This window comes from Polistes canadensis, unplaced genomic scaffold, assembly GCF_001313835.1.
Source record: "Polistes canadensis isolate GaletaPanama2010 unplaced genomic scaffold, ASM131383v1 scaffold_2, whole genome shotgun sequence".
NCBI lineage: Eukaryota > Metazoa > Arthropoda > Insecta > Hymenoptera > Vespidae > Polistes > Polistes canadensis.
In genome coordinates this window covers 129,404-149,272 of record NW_014569549.1, presented here as the reverse complement: position 1 = coordinate 149,272, position 19,869 = coordinate 129,404, and the positions used below count along the sequence as shown (strand labels likewise).

Genomic DNA, 19,869 nt, shown 5'->3' with positions numbered 1-19,869 from the left:
TAAATGATCGATAAGTAAATTAATGTTAGGATATACACTTACTTGTAAAATTCCCAACGACCACGTTCTACGGTAACGTTGACCACCTGTTTAACACCGCCAACATCAATGGTACCTTGAACGATTAAAACGATCGATATACCGATCATCATTAATCCTTGAATAACGTCCGACAAAATGGCAGCCTTTAAACCTCCCTACATAAAAAGAAAAAGAAAAACAAATCGTTAACAATAAGTTTAAGAAAAATTAGAAGAAAATTAGAAGAATCATGAGGATTATTCAAAAAAAAAAAAACTTACCATTAACGTGAAAATAACCGATATCGTGACGATACCGATTATGCTTGCCCAATATGGTAAACCAATGACCGCTTTTAATGCAACACAGGGAGTGAAAACTGTCACAGATAAATTTAACAAGCTTCTTATAACGTAAGAAAAACTTGCAATGTATCTGACCAGTTTAGATTTGAACCTAAAACATTTCAAATAACACACATAGGTTAATAATAATGAATCTTTATTTATAATATTAATAATTGTTCAAATAATGATAGATTTACCTCATGTCCAAGTATTGATAAACCGATGTAATACCAAGATCATAGTAAACCGGTACGAAAATATAACAAACGATTGGATATGCTAAAAGCATACCATACAAAGTTTCCCACATAGCATTGCCTTTGTAATATAATTCAGAAGGATAACCTAAGAAACTTCTGACACCTAAAGTTCCTCTAGCAATGGATAACATCATAGCCCCCATGGAGACGTGTCCGGTTGCGAAGACATAATCAGCCTTGGTTTCTTTGGTTTTTCGTCGAAATTTTCCCCACAATGGTAGGACAAAGGATATCACGATGAATGCAATAAAGACCAGATAGTCTACTATCATTGAGGAAGCTTCTATAGTCATCTTGAAATGTCGTTATAAGCGGCGTTGATCCTTTTGATTCAGTAATACCAGCACCCACCCAGCAGGTAGCAGGCCAGATAGATTTGAACTATCCGTATTGAGAATGGTACTTGAAGTTTTCAAGATCGAGTCTCGAGTGTGAAAGTAATAGTAGTAATAGTAGTAGTAGTAGTAGTAGTAGTTCAGAAGAGCCGCTTAGTAAGTCTGTGTCTCTCTGAAGACCACTCGTCAGATTGCCCGTAGACGAAAGAAGTCACGTTACTTTGTCTTTTTTTTTCTCTTTACCTATTCTCCTTCTTCTTCTTCTTCTTCTTTTTCTTCTTCTTCTTCTTCTTCTTCTTCTTCAACTTCTTGTTTCTACAAAAGAAACCGTACACTAAATTCCTGTCAGCTTTCTACTTGATATCACTTATATTTATCAAAAATATGCTAATGTGTTGTAATGAATATCTATAAGTATAATATTTATTATACGTGTATGCTAATGTACACACACACACACATATAGTGTTGTGTATAGAAGTGTATCGAGTATTGTGTGGTTTATGCAATTTGCCGAAATGACGAACGTGACTGACTCGATTTGATCGATGCGATACGACCAGAACTACGATACGTACTGACTACTGCCTACCTACTATTCTACTGAGGTAAAGCACTTGACGTTATTATGCTAACGACCTAGACGAAGTGCGAAGCGATAGAGGATGATTAACACGGTGGAAGGGGAAGGGGAGACAAGAAAATAATGAAAAATAAAAGGAACAAAAAAAAAAGAAAGAAAACAAAAAGAAATGAGAAATAGGAGAGAGGGAATAGAAGCATGCGTGGTGTGCCAAAGAAGGAGGAATGAGGATAATAACGATTGGTTGTGAAAAGGGGGTGGGAGCGTGCGGTTAGCATCTGGAAAAAAATTGTATCCACTTAATGCTCTCTAGCCACATTCCTCCACACCTCCACCTCCTCTTCCTTCTCTTCTTCCTCCTTCACATCCTCTATTCTTCGTTCTTTCTCTCTCTTTCTCTTTCTATCATTTTCTTATCTGCTTCTACATCGTTTATCAGACCTGATGTCAATATATATGTATATATGTATGTATATATTAATCGCAGAAGCTTGTTCATACCCATGTGAGATAGAGAAAGAGAGAAAGAGAAAATGAATCGTAACGATTGACCCGTTCACGATCTCGGCAAGTTGTCAGCGCGTGCAAACAACTATCTACATAATTATTATTAAATGGATTCGTCATGTGATTCAACCAACGTTAAACTCATGTGACTCGAGCTCTGTTTGACGAGATAATGATTAAAAGAAAAAAAGAGAAGAGAAGAGAAAAGAAAATAAAAAGAGATGGAAAAAAGCGAAATCAAAATCATTGTCACGCGACTGTGCGAGCGTGTTGCTGCTATGTGTGTGTTCGTGTGTGTGTGTGTGTGTGTGCGTGTTTGTCAACTCTGGTTCCTATCGTTTAGACTTCTGCTTTTCGTTGTATGCGAATTTAATATTTATGATAACCCGCCGCTATCTTTTTGATGATCATTTTGGTTTGTTTTTTCTTTTTTTCTTTCTTTCTTTCTTTATTTTTTTTTAAACGAAGGATGACGCATAGTTAATCAGTCAGTTTCGTTATTGTATACGAAAATTTCGTCGTTCCGTGAACGATGATGATAATAATAGTAATGACATTTTTGGTCTTTTTTATTTTTTTTATTTTTTTTTGTTCGTCGATTTCTCAATTCAGCGTGTATAATCTTTTATGACGTTTGTCGGTATAAGAAATTCCTCAAAATTTTCCATTAAACGTAAGACGAGAAAGTTTATTTTCTTATAAACGATTCGATTCAACACTCGATTCGATTTTAATTACTTTACAATTCAAATTGAATGATATATTATTTCACGTGTTTCGATTGAAAGTAATACAAAATTTTTGAATCCCATGCGATAATAACACACGTCTGATATCAAAGTAATTCGGCACGAATTGTGCTAAATTTAAGGATGGTTGACCCATTATATACGTAAGTCGGGACAAATTCAATTACAATATGTCGTACACGTTTACGTATCATAGAAATGTTCCTATCTTTCGATAAAAACACGATAAGAAATATTCCAATCGATTTAATTAACATTAAGATCATTATACTTCGCGCGTTTGCATGACACGTAAGTAATTTTTGTGACATTTCTCTCTCTCTCTCTCTTTTTCTTTTATAAAATAAGATAGAAATAATTTTTATCCGACAATGTGACGAAATTTCTATTGAAAGACCACGATGATGGTTCGTTTCATTTCTATTATCCGTTCTTTTCATATTCTCTCGCAGGATCGTTAGTTGAATTTTTCTTTTTCTTTCTCGGCCCAATTAAAACGGTGCTTTCGTTTATACATTAAAAAAAAAAAAAAACAAAAAAAATAATCCAAAAAAAAAAAATAAAACAAAGTAAATAATTGTTAGCCAGAGTGTTTCGCGGCGAAGAAAACCGAAAAAAGAAAAGCGTTTACCGACTTTGAATCGAAACAAATTAGAACGTAGATATTGTAAAAAGAATGTTAGATAAGTATGGGGAACGGGTGGTGGAAGGGGGGAAAGGTGGCGGGGTGGGCAGGATTAATTTCTAATTGGCGTTAGTATTCACATTACGAACGATATTATTTTTCCAAAGAGGTTCTATTTTCCTCCTCGTTTATTTTCCCAAGTATTTTCCTTTCGATAATGAAAATTTTTTACTCGGGAAAAAGAAATAAAAAATAAAATAGAGATTAAGAAAAAGATAAAAGGGGGGGAAAAAAAAAGAGAGAGAATTGTAAAGTAATCGAAGGAAATCGAAGCAAATGATTTGTCGACAATAAAAAAAGGGAAGAAAGAAATGAAGGAAGAAGAAAAAATTGGTCGACCCTTTTCCTTCATATCTGAACGGATTACGTATACGGATTATTTTGGTCTTGCACGTTTTGGTATCACGTTGAAAATCACTGCGGTGAATTTAAAAACGCACGTTTTTAAATAAAGAAACAAAATAGAGAAACTAAGAGAGAGAGAGAGAGAGAGAGAGAGAGAGAGAGAGAGAGAGAGAAAATGCAGAACGATGCATTTTCCGTTCTCTTCTAAGTTTTATTTATATTTTTTTTTTTTGTATACTTTTCTTTCTTTTCTCTTTATTTTTTTTTTCTTCTTCTTTCTTTTTTTCTTTTTCATCCACTTTTCCGGCAACGGACATCGCGCGATGACGCAACACGACCTACATTTAATAATAGAAGCCGATTCAAAAAAGTAGCGTTATCTCTCTTTCGGGTGTTTTTGCAAAGTGCAGAAGTATGCGAGAGGGTGATAGGAAGGGTGGAAGGGAGAAAGGGAGGGTAGGAGGGACGAACGATCCAGGGAGAATGTTCGTCGAGGAGGAGATGTGCAGTGGGTGCTTACTATTCATGAACTTTCTTTTTATCAACGGTGTACCCATGTACGATGGTAGTAGAGAGGCTTTACTATCATCACTGTACTTCCTTTTTTTTTTTATTTTTTTATTTCTCTTCCTTTCTTCCTTTCTTTTTCTTGTTTTTTGCTTTTTATTTTTTTATTTTCTTTTTGTTTAACTTCACGTGTTGTGCGAAAGGTACGAAACAGTATTGAGCTTGGGGGTTCTCATGTTATTTAAAGGAAAAAAAAAGGATTATTTTTTCCTTCTTTTTTCGCCCCCCTTTCTTTTCCTCTTCTTATTTTTCCCCCTTCTAACGTAATATAACGCAGAAAAGAAGAATATACTGTGGGTGCTTTCTCCCCGTTTAAAAGGTAAATCTAATTTTATCTCGAGAGAAATTTGGCGCGTAATATACTTTGATTATTGGGTATAGTTTAAGGAAAAAAAAAACAAAAAAAAACATACAAAAAAGAAAAAAAATATATTAAATGAAATCCCAACACACACATTTTGCGTGGATCGTTTATTCTAACAAACGCGTGTATTATTACAGCATACTACGTATACATAAGTCATTTAAATTTTTCTTTCTCGAACATACTTCTTTCGTTCTCTCTCTCTCTCTCTCTCTCTCTTTTCCTCTCTTTATCTCTTTATCTCTTGAAAGTTACGATTAACTTATTTACAATGAATATTAATGAGAGCTCACGTTGTGGCCCACGCCGGTGTATCATTCTTCTCATCTCTCTCTATCTCTCTTATTAAATCGACCAAAAAAAAAAAAAAAAATAAAACAAACGCTTCGAGAGCATCAATTTTCCGTACGAATTATTTCAATTTTTCTCGTATTTATTTATTTATTAATCGAGAATGTGTACGGGCGCGTGTCTGCGTGTCTCCGTGTGTGTATTTGTTCATTGGTTTTTGTCAACACGCGTAAATCAAATTAACGAATCTTGCCGTAACTTTTTCCCCTTTTTCCCCACCCGCCCTGCCACACCCTAAATTTGTTGTTTTCCGAATAAAAGTATATTGAAATTTTCGAAAATTTCCCAAACAAAAATTTGCAAATTTACAAATACACGAGACGAATGGAACGTGCCCTAAGCCTGACCCTGTTATAACGCATATACACACACACACACACACACACATATACACGATGATACACATATTTGTATGGTATGAGTGCGTGCACATTCGTAGATGGTATGTACTACTCGTCCTTGTAGAAGGAAGGACTTCTAAAAATGCGAGAACAGTGCGACAAAACGGTGCCACAAATTCATGAACCTTTTCCCCCTTACTCCAATTCCCCTCTCTCACTCTCTCTCTCTCTCAGTCTTTCTCTTTTTCTCTCCTACGTGTCGTCTTGGCTACGTTCCATTTCTCACTTTATTTTGCTTGCTCTTTTCTTTTTTTCTTTTGCCCTTAACGAATCCAATTTTCCCTTATCCTTTGTTCCTCCTTCTTTCACTTCGGTCACATCAGCCCAACCGTCTTCTTTCGATACACACCACCCTTTTTTCGTTTAGAGGGGGTGGGTAGGAAAGTGCACATTTTTACAATACGGTGTATACGAGCGGTATCTTTGCGTCCAATGAGAAAGAGAAAGAGAGAGAGAGAGAGAGAGAGAGAGGTACTTTTCCCTTTGTGCCATTAACAAGAACGAAAACTCATTGTTCCTCACTTGCACCTTTTTTTTTATTTTCCTATTTTTCCCTCCAACCCCACATCCCCCTTCTTACACCCATCCACCCTTTTACCCTCCTTTTTGTTTTTTTTTTCTTTCTTCCTTTCTTTCTTTCTTCCTTGTTCGGTTTCATTTCTTTACGTTTTTCACCCTTTCCTATCTATCTATCTATTTCTTTCTTTCTTTATTTATTTATTTCTTTCTTTCTTTCTCATTTATTCCATATGTCATCGTTATCTTACTCTCGACGATTCTTTTATTATGGAACCGATTTTCTTTCAACATGATTGCACTTTTTATTCTACAATAATAAAGCAAGACAGGCAGACAGACAGAAAGAAAGAGTGTGTGAGAGAGAGAGAGAAAGATAGAGAGAAAGAAAGTAAAGCATAGTAAACAAACAAAGCATGCAGAAAGTATGGAGGCATGAGTATATCGAAAAAAGAATGAAGATACGTAAAGTTTAGTCGAGCGTGTTAAACTTGATTAAATGTTTCGTGAAAACCATTTTTGACAAAAGTTCAAAATTATTTTCAACCTCGTTTGATCTAAACGAAAAATGTAAACGATATTTTTATTGTATGTATATTATATTATATATATATAATACATATTATTATTATATCATGGTAGTATTATTTAAACACTTTTTTATATTATTATAAATAAATATATATATATATATATATATATATAAATATTTCTATTTGAAATAATAGAAGAGGTAATATCTGTTATATTATTTGCGAATAAAATAGTTAAATATATCATTAATAGTTTAAATATATGAATTATACGATTATGTCTTGTTGTTTCCCCCCCCCCATTAAAATTTTTGTTTTCGATATGTTTTAACGAATTATTAATTTATGTATCAAAGTATATACATAATATATATAAATAAATAAATAAAAATAATTAATTAATGTGAAATATATAAAATAATTATCATCGAGATAGAACATAATCGGTATTCATTTCCCGTTGTAATTTGTAAAAGAAAAAGAATATCGCGTTTTTCTACTCTTCGTTATTTTATTTCTTCCCAGAACATTAATATTCCGTAAAGTTTAAAATTAGAACAACAATGTAACTGTTAGAAAAATATGAGAAATGTGTTGTTATCTTCTAAATATGTTTAATGATCTTGCACGAAGGTTTTCAAATGTTATCGTAATGATTATTAAAAAAAAAAAAAGCAATAAATTAGCGGAAGTAATACATATTTGTCAGACATTTATTTATTTTCCTTCCTTTTCTTTTTCTTTTTTTTTTTTTTTTCTCTTTTTCTTCTACTTTGTTTTTCCTTAATGACGGTAATTGGAAATCACCTAATTCTCCCATGTTTCCGTTTTCCTTTAATTTTCTTTCCTTTATACTTTTTTTTTATTTCTTTTGTTTTTATTATTTATTTATTTTTTTATTTCATACACATAAGCAATAAATAACATCGAAAAGAAGAAGATGTTGTTGACAAGAATTAAAAAAAAAACAGAAAAAAAAGACGATTCTTTTTCTTTTCATTCGAAACAGGACAATTCTTTCGTAATACATATTTACTGCATTAATTGAAACAATTACGTTATAGCTACTGCCATATATATGTATATACAATACGATTTCAAGGCCGTATCACATGAAATTTACGCATGTACAAATAAGATTTAACAAATACACGTCACCCGAATGTTAAATTATTTTATCACCTGTAATTTAAATACTCGTTAAATGTGTTAAGCTAATTTTGCTGATCACTTTTTTGTTTCTTTTTCGTTTATATTAAAAGATAGGAATCAAAGGGTATCGCTAATTAAAAAAAAAAATTTGCTAAGTCAAATTTTCGAATCGTTACGAATAAGTATAGGTAATACCAATTCGATGTATGTACAAATATAATGCGAAATTGAAAATAAATAAAGAAATAATAAAAAAGATAAGAATCGTCATCGTTTGTTTAATACATATATACATATACATATATATTATAATATTTGTACAATATATGGTAAATACGGGATTTTTTTTTTTCAAAATTTGTATTAAAGGATTCCAAGCGCCGGGTCTAATGCATACACATATACACACACACATACAATTATTATTCTCGTGACATTTGCGTCATCAATTCCAAGAGAGAGAGAGAGAGAGAGAGAGAGAGAGAGAGAGAGAGATAGATATATTATATACCCTTTCGTAAAGCAACGTTAACATTCCGTGCTCAAATAATAAATTGTCTGCCAATGGCATTAAAAGCGATTAAATTTCTCAAACTTTCCATTCATATTATATTATATAGTTTAATGTTTGGCCTTGAAATATAATAGTATAGAATACGGTTAATGTCTTTCAGGAGGAGCAGTCTCCGTCAACTTACGAGAAGACTTTGACTTTGTCAAAGACCCTTGACAACAACGACAACAACTAAGAAGACAATGTCGAGACGAGGATCATCGAGGCACACAAGTTTTCAGCCTTCGGTCCACGTGCTTTCTGACACATTAGTTGACTAAGGGAGTAAGACTAAGTGACAAATACAAAGACAAAGACAAACACAAAGAGATAGAATGAGAGTGGGAGAGAGATAGATATAGAACGTAGGAGTCACTGAACAAATATTTGATGGTTTGCAAGCTTAATCGACCATTTGTTATCGTTGTCTATTTTACCTGGCGTCAGAACACTTATTTCAAACATTTGTTTCACGTTCGTAGCTCGTAGACGACCGTGATCCATGATAATCGTCGGGCTTTCTTGGAACATATTTATTAGCGTATCATAAGTTTGACGAAGTATCAAACGTTATTGCATGACATCTGGTCTTGTTTCCTTAGAAAAAGTGTATTCATTGCGTTTTAATAAGAAATATACATATCTCTTTGTTCAAATATACGGTTGAGGAGGAGGAGGAGCTGGAGGAGGAGGAGGGGGGAGCAGGATACGTTATTAGTCGATCAAATCGAATAGTATAATTAATTGAATTGAAATTTTTTATAATGGTTCTTTGCGTATAATTCGTAGTATTATTACTTAGTATTGTTAAAAGTTTATATTTAAGTAATCATTTAACGACTACTTTCATCATACAGGATTTGATGTCAATACGATTACCGGTTGTTATTGTTCTGAGAAATGGTGATTGATAATAATTATTATAGATCGGAACTTTTTGATTACGAAACATTTTGAAATTTTTTCGTATGCAATTATCGTTGACGTAAAACGAGTTGAGAAGAAAAAGATAAAAAAAGAAAAAAAGAAAAAAAATGAAGAAAAATTAAATCAAAAAGGATATGAGAGAAGATGATTATGCGATGATAGGAGGAGCAGCAAGTGTTCGTAATGATTCTTGAAAATTTTTATTTAACGCGCGATGTATAATGAATTTCGTAGAATAATCATGTTGTTACTTGAATTCTAATTGCGTCAATGTGATTCAAGCTTAATCTTTTTAATAGCTTATCACACCTCTCTCAGGATATATTTATATTTAATTTATTAATAATTATATAATAATATTATATATATATATATATAATATGTTAATGACAAATTTGATGTATGCGCGCACGAATATGCACGGTTAATGTTTTTCTATTATTAAATTTTATTCTGTCGTAAACGATACTACCGTTGCAGTTGCACGGATGCGTTCCTTTTTTTCTTTCTCATTTTTCTTTTACTCTTTTCTCTCTCTCTATCTCTCCCACTTTGGTTTTATCCATGGTACTGAATTTAATATCATCTATGTGTGCTTGTTTGTGAAACACGTTGGGAAATCAGTTAGCGTGGAAACTATAAACCATAATAAATATATAAAGGTTTTGCAATGAAAAAAAAAAACAACGGTAGACAAGAGGGGTAAGATTGAATAGGAAAAAATGAGTAGTGTTGCTGGATAGTAGTGGTGATGTTGGTGTTTTTGCATTGGTTGGACGTACGAATATTACCCCATGATTCTTTTTATCATGTTTTAGCGAAGCTCTCTCTTGTCTCGTGTCGACGACACACAGGTTGATATAAAAGTTTTTTTTTTTTTATAAATTGCAAACACTGCACACCCGACTTGATTGTTTTTTTTTTGTTTGCCACGGCGACACGAAATAATGCTACCGTATAAAATAAGAGAGAAGTTCATTTTTTCGCTCTTTTTTCTTTTCTTTTTTTATTTAATTTTTATTTGCTTTCCTACACACATTTAAAAAAAAAAAAAATTGAAAAAAAATATTAGCGATGATCACTTTATTTACCATCTGTTCCTCCTTTTTTAACGTTAAGTATCAAAGAATATCATTCCCTTTCATTATTTTTCTTTTTTTTATAAAAATCAGATTGTGAAAAAGAGAGTTAATACAAATATTTATGCATGTTAGATTGAGAATGATTGACTGTGACATACGACACAATGTTTTAATCTAAGAGAATGTACATACTTTAAAGATTTTGATAGAGAAAAAAAAAGAAACTAAAAGAAAACAACGAATTAAAAAGTTGATAATTTATCGAATATAAATAGAAGAGATTTTTTTCGTTGCATTATTTACATCGTATATTATATTTATTTATTAATTAGGGAAAAAATGGAACGTTTGATTTAACGACGTACGATCGAATGTGGTACGTAAAAAAAAAAAAACAAACTTATTAATTTTCCTTTCGTAATATCGAGAATGAAAAGAAAATTGATTGCAATTAATTTTGTAAATTGGTTTCTTTTTTTTTAATTTCAAATAATCAGAATGTGACACAGAAAATTAGTTATCTACCCCATGTTCTTCGCGAGAAGAAGATGTGTGCACGCGCCTGTGCGTTTATCTTTTTCTATCGTTTGATTTAAATACGCGAACTACGCGATTGTTGGTTGTAATAAATAATTGACGATCCGTGACGGATATAATCTTTATAATTAAAGGATAGAACACAAGGGTAATACTAAACGTAATTGATAATACGGGGAACATTTGCAATTATTTAAACGACTAATCGTCATGTTGCCGAGTAAAAATTTGTTTTGCTTTGTTTGCCATGTTTTATCGCGCTTTATGTTAACCGATATTTTCTGCTTCTTCTTCTTCTTCTTCTTATTATTATTATTATTATGAAGAGAATAAAAGAATCTGAATCGTAAAAATGTGACATTTCTGACGTTGTTCAAACAAATCCGGTCGTCCTTGCGAATTAGCATATTTTTTTTTGTTATAATTCCTTCGATATTAAAATGATCAAGCAAAATAACTTACAACTTTGTTTTTGACGAACAATTTTTCAAAACAATATTTATTATTGGTTTAATTTAACGAAAGATAAACATCGTAAAGTTGTCACACGTGCGGTAGTACTGTCACGAGGATTTGTCAAAATAATTGCAAATTGTTAATGTTGGATTAATGATTGCTTAAAATTATGTTGATAACCTTTTATCTTTTCTTTTGTCATTACAAATAAATTCTATTATTTTAAAAATAGTCCGAGTGGTTGGTGTGGTGGTGGGGTGGGGGGGTTATGCCAAAGATCATTGCGTTACGAGAATGAAAATTCGAATTTCCTTTTATCGGTTTGTAAACCTCTACCCTCACTCACCCTTTTGCAAAGAAAACCCTTGAATTATTTCCTTCAATATTTGTGATATCCTATTCTCGCCCGAAGGAGAGGGTGGGGTGGGTGGGGGGGGGTTGAGAGAAAGGAGTGAGAGAGAAATTACTTCGTTCGATAAATTTGGAAGAAAATGAAACGGTGTTGCAATAGGGAAATCGCGTTTATTGGCCCGCATGTACGTTTACACAACGTTTGGGGGGAGAAAAGAGGGAGGGAGAGAGAGAGAGAGAGAGAGAGAACAAAGAGAGGGGGGGGCATTGGTTTGGAATGTTCGAAATTGCTTTTTGACTGTGAACATTGAAGCGAGTGAACGTATAATATTATTCATATTAAATATAATAGTTATCCCCTCCCCGCCCCCGCCTACCGCCAATTATTAACCAGATCATCTAATGTTATTAGATTCGTCAATTTTGTTCGATTATTTGACATTACGTTTTTATTCGATAAGTTAGATTTTTCCTCTTATATAGATTTTTAATTGTAAATTGTTTAATCGTATTGCAGGTACGTAGGTACGTGTGTGTGTGTGTGTGTGTACCATCAAATATTACGGTAAATGATAGGATAGACAGTTCAACGATAATAATTGATGCAACGCAACAATGATTTAGGCTCGATTAATACGGCCAATGAAGAATTTCGACGATATTGTTCACGATAGTCTGTTTTTCCATTATTATCGAAATGTATTATTGATCAAAATGACCCTCTAACCACCCCCCTCCCTCCCTCCCGAAATATTTCGATAATCAGGTCTCGGTGAAACCATTGTTACCAGGTCGTCCAACTAACGATTCGATTTGATTTCTTTTTTTTTTTTATTTTAATCCTCTACAGTTTATAAATCATCTTGTTAATGGAAAATATAGTACAATACAATGTACGAATACTGAAATCTGTTTAAACGATTAAAAGATAATATAATCCGTTTTGATATCGTATTCGTGTAGATTTTCGAAGACTATTTTTTTTTTTTTTACGAATTATTATTATTATTATTATTATTATCTTTTCAAATTAAAGCAAAAAGAAAAAATAAAGATTAACAATTAATTAATTTATATATATATATATTCGTTTTTTCTTTCTTTCAAATTAATTACCAGGATATAATATTGTTAGTAGCGTTATTTGCTTACGTAAAAGAATAACACGTTGCTAGGTGTGACTCACCTGTGAGAGATCGTTCGGTTCAAAGGAAGTCGTTAGAGATGAAATAAAAAGAATTAAAAGAAAAAAAGAAAAAAGGAAAAAAAATGATAGGTATGACTGTACCGTTCTATATTCCAAGTTTTAACTGTTTCCCCGGAAACTGCGTTATTATAGCGACTAGTTTTACGCGTTTTGATAACGATCAATAATAATTAAAAAATATAATAATGATTTTATATTTTATAATCGAAGATTATTTCTTGTTTTTTTTTTTTTTTTCGATACGTTACGAGCTTGTAGACGACGATCAGCAACAACTTCGATGATAACAGAACTAACGTTCGACTGTCTTGATAACGTTGAAAGTTCAGACGTTTATAGCTGCCGTTGCTGCTGCTGCTGCTGACGGGAATCTCTCTCCTCGACATTCATATATATATATTTTTCTTTTGTTTATTTTTCTTCTTTTTTTTAATTATTATTATTATTATTATTGCGAACTTTTTTGTCCTTTTTTATACAAAACTTCCAGTTAAATCCAATCAAAACGAAAGTAATTAAAAATTGACAACGTATTTTTACGTGATTACACGTACAAACGGCTACTTCAAATTTTGTGTGTTTCGTGCCGTTTTCATTTTTGGAGAATATTGGGATAATTTGAAAGAAACAAAAATTAATACATGTGTCGTCGTGAAAATTATAAAAGATGATAAGAGAATATACAATGTATATCTATTGGGAAGAAGGTACTCATGACAATTTTGTTATTGTATACTATGTGATACATCAGTTAGATTCGATTAGTTACGAAACAAATTATCCTGTAATTAATAGTATTTTATTATACTTATTTCTTTTTGTTTTATGTGTAAACGTATGTATGCTTTTATATATAGTATACGTAGATTTCGTAATACGAAAATTCATAAACCAATGCGATTGCGAGTTTACAAAATAAAAATTGAGAAAATAAATTTTCATTGATACATTGAGATTTTAAACATTTTTTATTTGTTTTATCATTACGATCAGATAAGTATATAAAGTCTTGTTTAAAAGGACCAATTTCGTATATAGAATATGCGAATAAAATTTTTTTCCTTTTGACAGGTAGAGAAAATAATAAAAAAAGAAAAAAAAAGAAAATTAAAAAAGTGATTAATATATATACACAATATATTGAATATAAAAAAAAATGGATTTAAAAAAAAATTTCAATGATGCATCTCGAGATAGTGAATTACGACAATTATTACTCGTTTATTAATTTATGATCGTTACGTTATGTACGATTTTGTTCATTCTCTTTCCCTCTTTCTAAAGCAATTGTTTAATCGTCGTAAGAAAAATAAGAAAGTTTGAATAGAAAATGTATTATGGAAAATTTTGAATATTTCGAAAGAAACAAGAATGTCGTATCGGTTTCTTACTAAACCCCCTCCCTCCCCCCTCGCCCCATTTGTGCTAACATTGAAATATAATGTCTTACGTATTTCTTAAGATAATCTAATGCATATTTAATGAAAATTATCCATTTGTCAAGAAACACATGACAAATGGTCGCTTAACTTAACAACGAGAAGAGCATACGTATGATAAATTTTAACTAACAGTTAAGTACTAGAGTTTCCTTAATCGTTAATTAAATAACATATTCGTAATTTCGTAGCAAACAATCTCTTTAACGAGATAGTACAAAGATTTTGTTTATTCGTCGAATGAAAAAAAATAAAGGTTGCGGTAAAATTTACACGCTGACGTAGTAGTTAACGTGTGTAAGTATTTATTTACATACTAAGTTTGTTCGTACGTTCGTTCCCGCATGGAGAAGCTTCGCTTTAAACGTTAATGGCTTTTGTACAAATCTTGATGAATTAAATACCTTGTAAAACACTTTACATCTGTGTGCAAAGGTTGCACTTGATCCGTGTACGACACGTGTTGAAATTATTTTTTAAGCTTATCTATTTTTCTTTTCTTTTTCACGCTAAATAAATACAACGATATTTTGTATTTACATATATATGTTATACATTTAATATTGTATATTGTGAAAATAAAATTATATTGTTTTTTTTTTTATTTATTCGTATGGTTATTCTATAAAAAAGAAAAAGAAAAATTCTATTTAAAGGAAAACTAGTTAAATGATTCATTTTCTCGTAATAACATCTTGTATAAAGATTTTAACAATGCGATAGAATAAAAATATCAATTTGATTTGACGTAAATCGGTAATCAAAAAAGATTATTAATCTTACCAAAATAATTATCAATCAACGACGCATCATTTTAATCTTGATCAAAAAAGATTTTTCTTTATTTTTAAAATGTTTCTCATTATATGAGTAAGATTTGAGATAAGTATTACGTCAAGAAATGATTAGTTTATCTTTTATTTGTCGTGGAATAAACAGAAAGCAATCAGAAACGAATCGGTGTAACCACAGTACGTGAAGTTTATAGAGTATTCCTTAAGATAAATTTGTCATTGAAGACTAAATACGTGAGAATAGTATCAAAGTTTTGTTAGCTTCTAATTCGAATTTCTATCGTTAGAAGAAAGTTTGAAAATTAATTGAAGATTTAATTGTTTCGTTTTAATCTCTTTATTAAATTATCAATGAAACTTTAAACAATTTAGACAATTTAAACAAGGAACAAACATTTTCTACGATATCAATGATGTATTTATTGTTTTTCTATTCTTTTAATCTCTAAATAAAAATTAAACTCAATGTACAATCACAAACACATTAAACACGCGGGTGTGTTTGATTATAAATATATAAAAATATTATCAATAGTTCGTTTTTATTTATTAATATTATTACTATTTGATTAAACGAAATATTTGTAATGTTTGTCTCGGTAATTATAAGAAAATGTTTTAATATAAATTATATTTAATGAATATTTAATGACAATTAAAAATGTGCATTTAAATGTTATTCATTTAAGTCGAGAATATATACTATATCGTTAGCATTATTTTCGTTAAAGAAAATTTTCCCGGTCTTTTTTTCTTTTTCCTTATCGCTTAAGCTCCAACGTAATGTAAAAAATATTGAAAGCTCTGCATCTTCGTGAGGAGTAGTATCTCGTGTGTGCTTCTTTTAAGACATTTTTCTGCATTACGTTTTATTTCCGAAATAAACAGCACGGATGGATCAAAATGAAAAATGGTACCTTCTTCTATCTTGTTACGCGATGTATAAAAAAGAAAAAAACATAAAAAAATAGGAAAGAAAACAAAACTTATAAAACGAAGTAACAAAAAAAATATATAATAATATGTAGTTTCGTATTTTTATATTTTCGAGAAAAGACCATTCGAATAATGTTTGAATAATTTTTTGAAGGATTTTTTACTTTTTCGATGAATTTATAATTGTTCTTTCGTGTCCTCGTTCAAGTAAAAAAATAAAAAAAAGAATAAAAAATAGAGAAATCGTTGAGAAATTTAACGAAAATTTGTAAATTATATTGATTGTCAACAGAGATTCGATAAAATTTTGTTGTAATTTAATACAAGTCTCGCGCGTGACATTATGAAAAATAAAAAATAATCCAATCGAAACCCATAGATAAGTTCCAATGGGTGAATAATTATAATAAAATTTATAGCGTAGGGACAAACATAGTATTTCAAAAAATGGTTAGTGTCTTCCAACTCATTTGCGTTACGTAGTTTCTGGCAAGAACCTTCGTTTCTATCCGTATCTCAGAAATTATACTAAATCCTATACGCGTCTCCGGAACTCTTCGATTAATATGCAAATTTTCTTCTTCGTTTTTGCGTCATCATTCGAATTATTCGTTCATTTATTGCGGTACATTAAAAAAAAAAAAAAAAGAACAAATCTCTCATCGAGATGTATTTTCGTTTTTTTTTCTTTTTTCATTTCAATAAAAAATTTCGAAAAAGATGAAATTAATTCGAAAGATGAATCAGATATCGAAAATTAAAATCCATGCGAGTTTATTTTTCTTTTTTTTCTTTTCATTTACAATCAAAATCTTGTATAAATAAACAAATTTAAATAAATTTAATGAACTTATGTGGGGAGGGGAAAACAAAAGAAGAAAGAATAAATTATAATACATTGTTAATTTGTTCGTCTCATATTAAAGAGAATACTAATGACTATGACTATAACTATGACTATGACAAAGATATTAGGTGTCAAGAAAATTTTTGTAAGTCATGTTTCGTTTTAGTCATTCCATGTAATAATTTAAGATGTTCAATAATAGTCTTTGGCTTGAGCTCAGTTATTCTCCTATTCTCTTTCTCTCTCTCTCTCTCTCTCTCTTTCTCTATTTCTAAAGTTCATTATTCAGGTGTTCCTTTAATAGGAACGGCATCGAATTTCTTCTCTCTACCTTTTCATCTTTCTCTCATTTATCTATATACGTTTCACTTCTTAGAAAACTTTTTAACGTACCGTTTTAATTCAGTAGTGAAAGTAATAGAAAGTTTTGATTTTAAGTATGGAATCAATTGCCAGATTAGATTTCAATATAATCTTCCTTTGATTTAGAACAGATAGCATATAAGCCGTGTTGTAATCAGTATTAAAATAGTTATTCGAATTATACCGATCGCATTGTATATAATCCGACAAGAAGAATTATTATTAAATTATTATTTATCGAATATATATATAAATCGGATCATTCCTTTTGTTTTATTCTATTTATTTATTTCTTTTTCTTCACTTTTGTGCCCTTACCTTTCTTCCAAATCGATATTTTTTGATTTCGAAAATTGTAACTTTCCCTTTTTAAACCATAAACTTAACTGTTTCGTTCTCTCTATATTATTATATATACGATTTTTGTTCTTTCCCTTTCTTTATTTCTTTCAGTCGATGAATTTTATATCGTGTATCGTATTTTGCAATAGGCAGCCACTGATTTCGATTTCCGATAAACCGAAAGAGAAAACACGACGACTACTACACTACTATACTATTACTATTCGATAAAGATACGATTGGTATCTTCTCTAGTAGATAGAAAAGCATACTTTTTATGTCTCCACTATGACGTATTGAATTTATATTTTTGTTGACTTGCGTCGCTCTTAAAAATACATATTCTTTACTATTTTTAAATATTTCTTCCTATTTATCAACGGATATAACAATTTTTCTTTACTTTGACGCGCACACGTGAAAAAGAAAAAAAGACGATATAAATAAATTCATGAAAAATAATTCATTTAAATTAATGTACATCATTTGATATAACATATTATTATTAGAATAATTTCATGAATATTATCACTCTCGTCGTAAAATAAAATATTTCTTTCTTTTTTTCGTTATCGTGTTGTTATTGTCGAATTTCACGGTACAATCCTAATTGATTTCATAAACAAAAACGATTATATATAATACACAATATACCGATATATTAAATTTACTTCGCAATTTCGAGAATTAGCCTTTAAATTTAGCGAAGTTTAAACGTGTCGTAACAACACATATGCTCGATTTATTCTTAGCTCTTTCGATGAGTGGCAAACACGTGGTGCACGAAGTTGACGCATCATCATCATCGATGCTCCTTCCCCCTCCCCCCTGCCACTGAATCGACTATGCTCAATTGCGTTGCACTATAATATATATATATATATATATATACTGGGAAAACTCATACTGTTTGTCTTTTTGCTTCAAATAATCTTGAAATAAGCATTGATAGTATAAAATTATCGGATGGGATTACATTACCTTGTTTACTTCGTAGAAGTAAGGTGTAATGTTAACACTTTTTTTTCTCTCGCCGATATTATTGGTGCGTCATATTATTATCCGTACGCGAGTGAATAAATATATTTCCTTAATCTTATTTATCTTATTATTAAAAAAAAAAAGATACACAAGAGTTGGAGAGATAGATCATCTTAATAAATCACGAAAAGAATTGGGGAGTTTATCGTGGTTTATCGTGGAAAAAATCTTAATATTTGTTATAGTCGAAAATTTCGTAATACGACTAGTAAAGCCTGTCCATTATTATCCTTTTAATCGAATCGATGTATCGTTGTAGTAACGAAACAAAAAAAGAAAAAGAAAAGAGAAAAATAACTGGAATTACACGTCGAATCGGTAACAAACCCTCGAATGTATTCAATAATCTCACATCAGTGAAGAGAGAATGTGAGAGTGAGTGTGTGCGTGTGTGTGTGAGAGAAAAAGAGAGTGAGAGAAAATATCGTGTATGCCGTTTGGCAGAGAGTTATTCGTTATAAATAAAATCGAACCTACCTACCTACCTACCTACCTACCTACAAAAAGTGTGCTCGTGACGATTGATTGATAATATAATCCTCTTGTGAATATCGAAGAGCGAACGAATTTCCGAACTAATATTCGAATATAGCCTACATACGACCGAGAGAGCACTGACTGATCATTTCGATAGGTGTATTTGAAATACCAATGGAAATCGTATACGATTGAAAACGTAAAAATAATTTTTAACGCTGTCCCGATTTATATAATATGTATATATATGTATGTTACCGTCAAAGCCGGAAATCAGTCATTGCTAGTAATTCCTCGGCATTACTATGAATGCAAAGAGCCTTCAGACGAAGTCGGAAATTGAAAAATTCTTTCAGTTTTTCCTAGGCATCGAACATAATACTTTGATATTCTATAGAAAATGTCAGAAGATGCAATGCTGTAAAATTGTGCATCTTTGCAATTTCTTTGAAAAGTTTTGGTAAATATTTTTTATACTAAAAATATTTTGGCCTAGGTTCCAAACCTCCCCCGGCAATGTTAACAATACCTAGCGTTAGGCAATGTGAACAATGCCTAGTCCACTAATTTTTCTTCGCCATTTTATGAACTTTTGCAAATTGATTTATAACTCAAATGAGTATTCAACTTGTAGATAAAAGAGTGCTCTTTAATTTAATATAAGTTTTATTAAAATCTATTCACTTTTAGTATAAAAAATATTTACCAAAACTTTTCAAAGAAATTGCAAAGATGCACAATTTACAGCATTGCATTCTCTGACATTTTCTGAACTTTACATGCTAAATTTATAATTCGACA

General features: G+C 30.9%; 1 protein-coding gene across 2 annotated transcripts in view; it reads right to left on the bottom strand.

The window, feature by feature from the left end:
• Positions 1 to 19,869, bottom strand: part of LOC106785281 (sodium-coupled monocarboxylate transporter 2) — a 30,214-nt gene that overhangs the window by 4,527 nt on the left and 5,818 nt on the right. The window contains exons 2-4 of one of the 2 annotated variants that reach the window (XM_014745597.1): positions 566 to 1,278; positions 303 to 477; positions 43 to 197 (exon numbers count right to left, since the gene is read on the bottom strand). In XM_014745597.1, the coding sequence (XP_014601083.1) occupies positions 43 to 197; positions 303 to 477; positions 566 to 921 (686 nt within the window). In that variant the 5' untranslated portion in view covers positions 922 to 1,278. Of the gene's footprint in view, positions 1 to 42; positions 198 to 302; positions 478 to 565; positions 1,279 to 19,869 lie in introns of those variants that run through there. The other variant, XM_014745604.1, reaches the window with a different exon arrangement.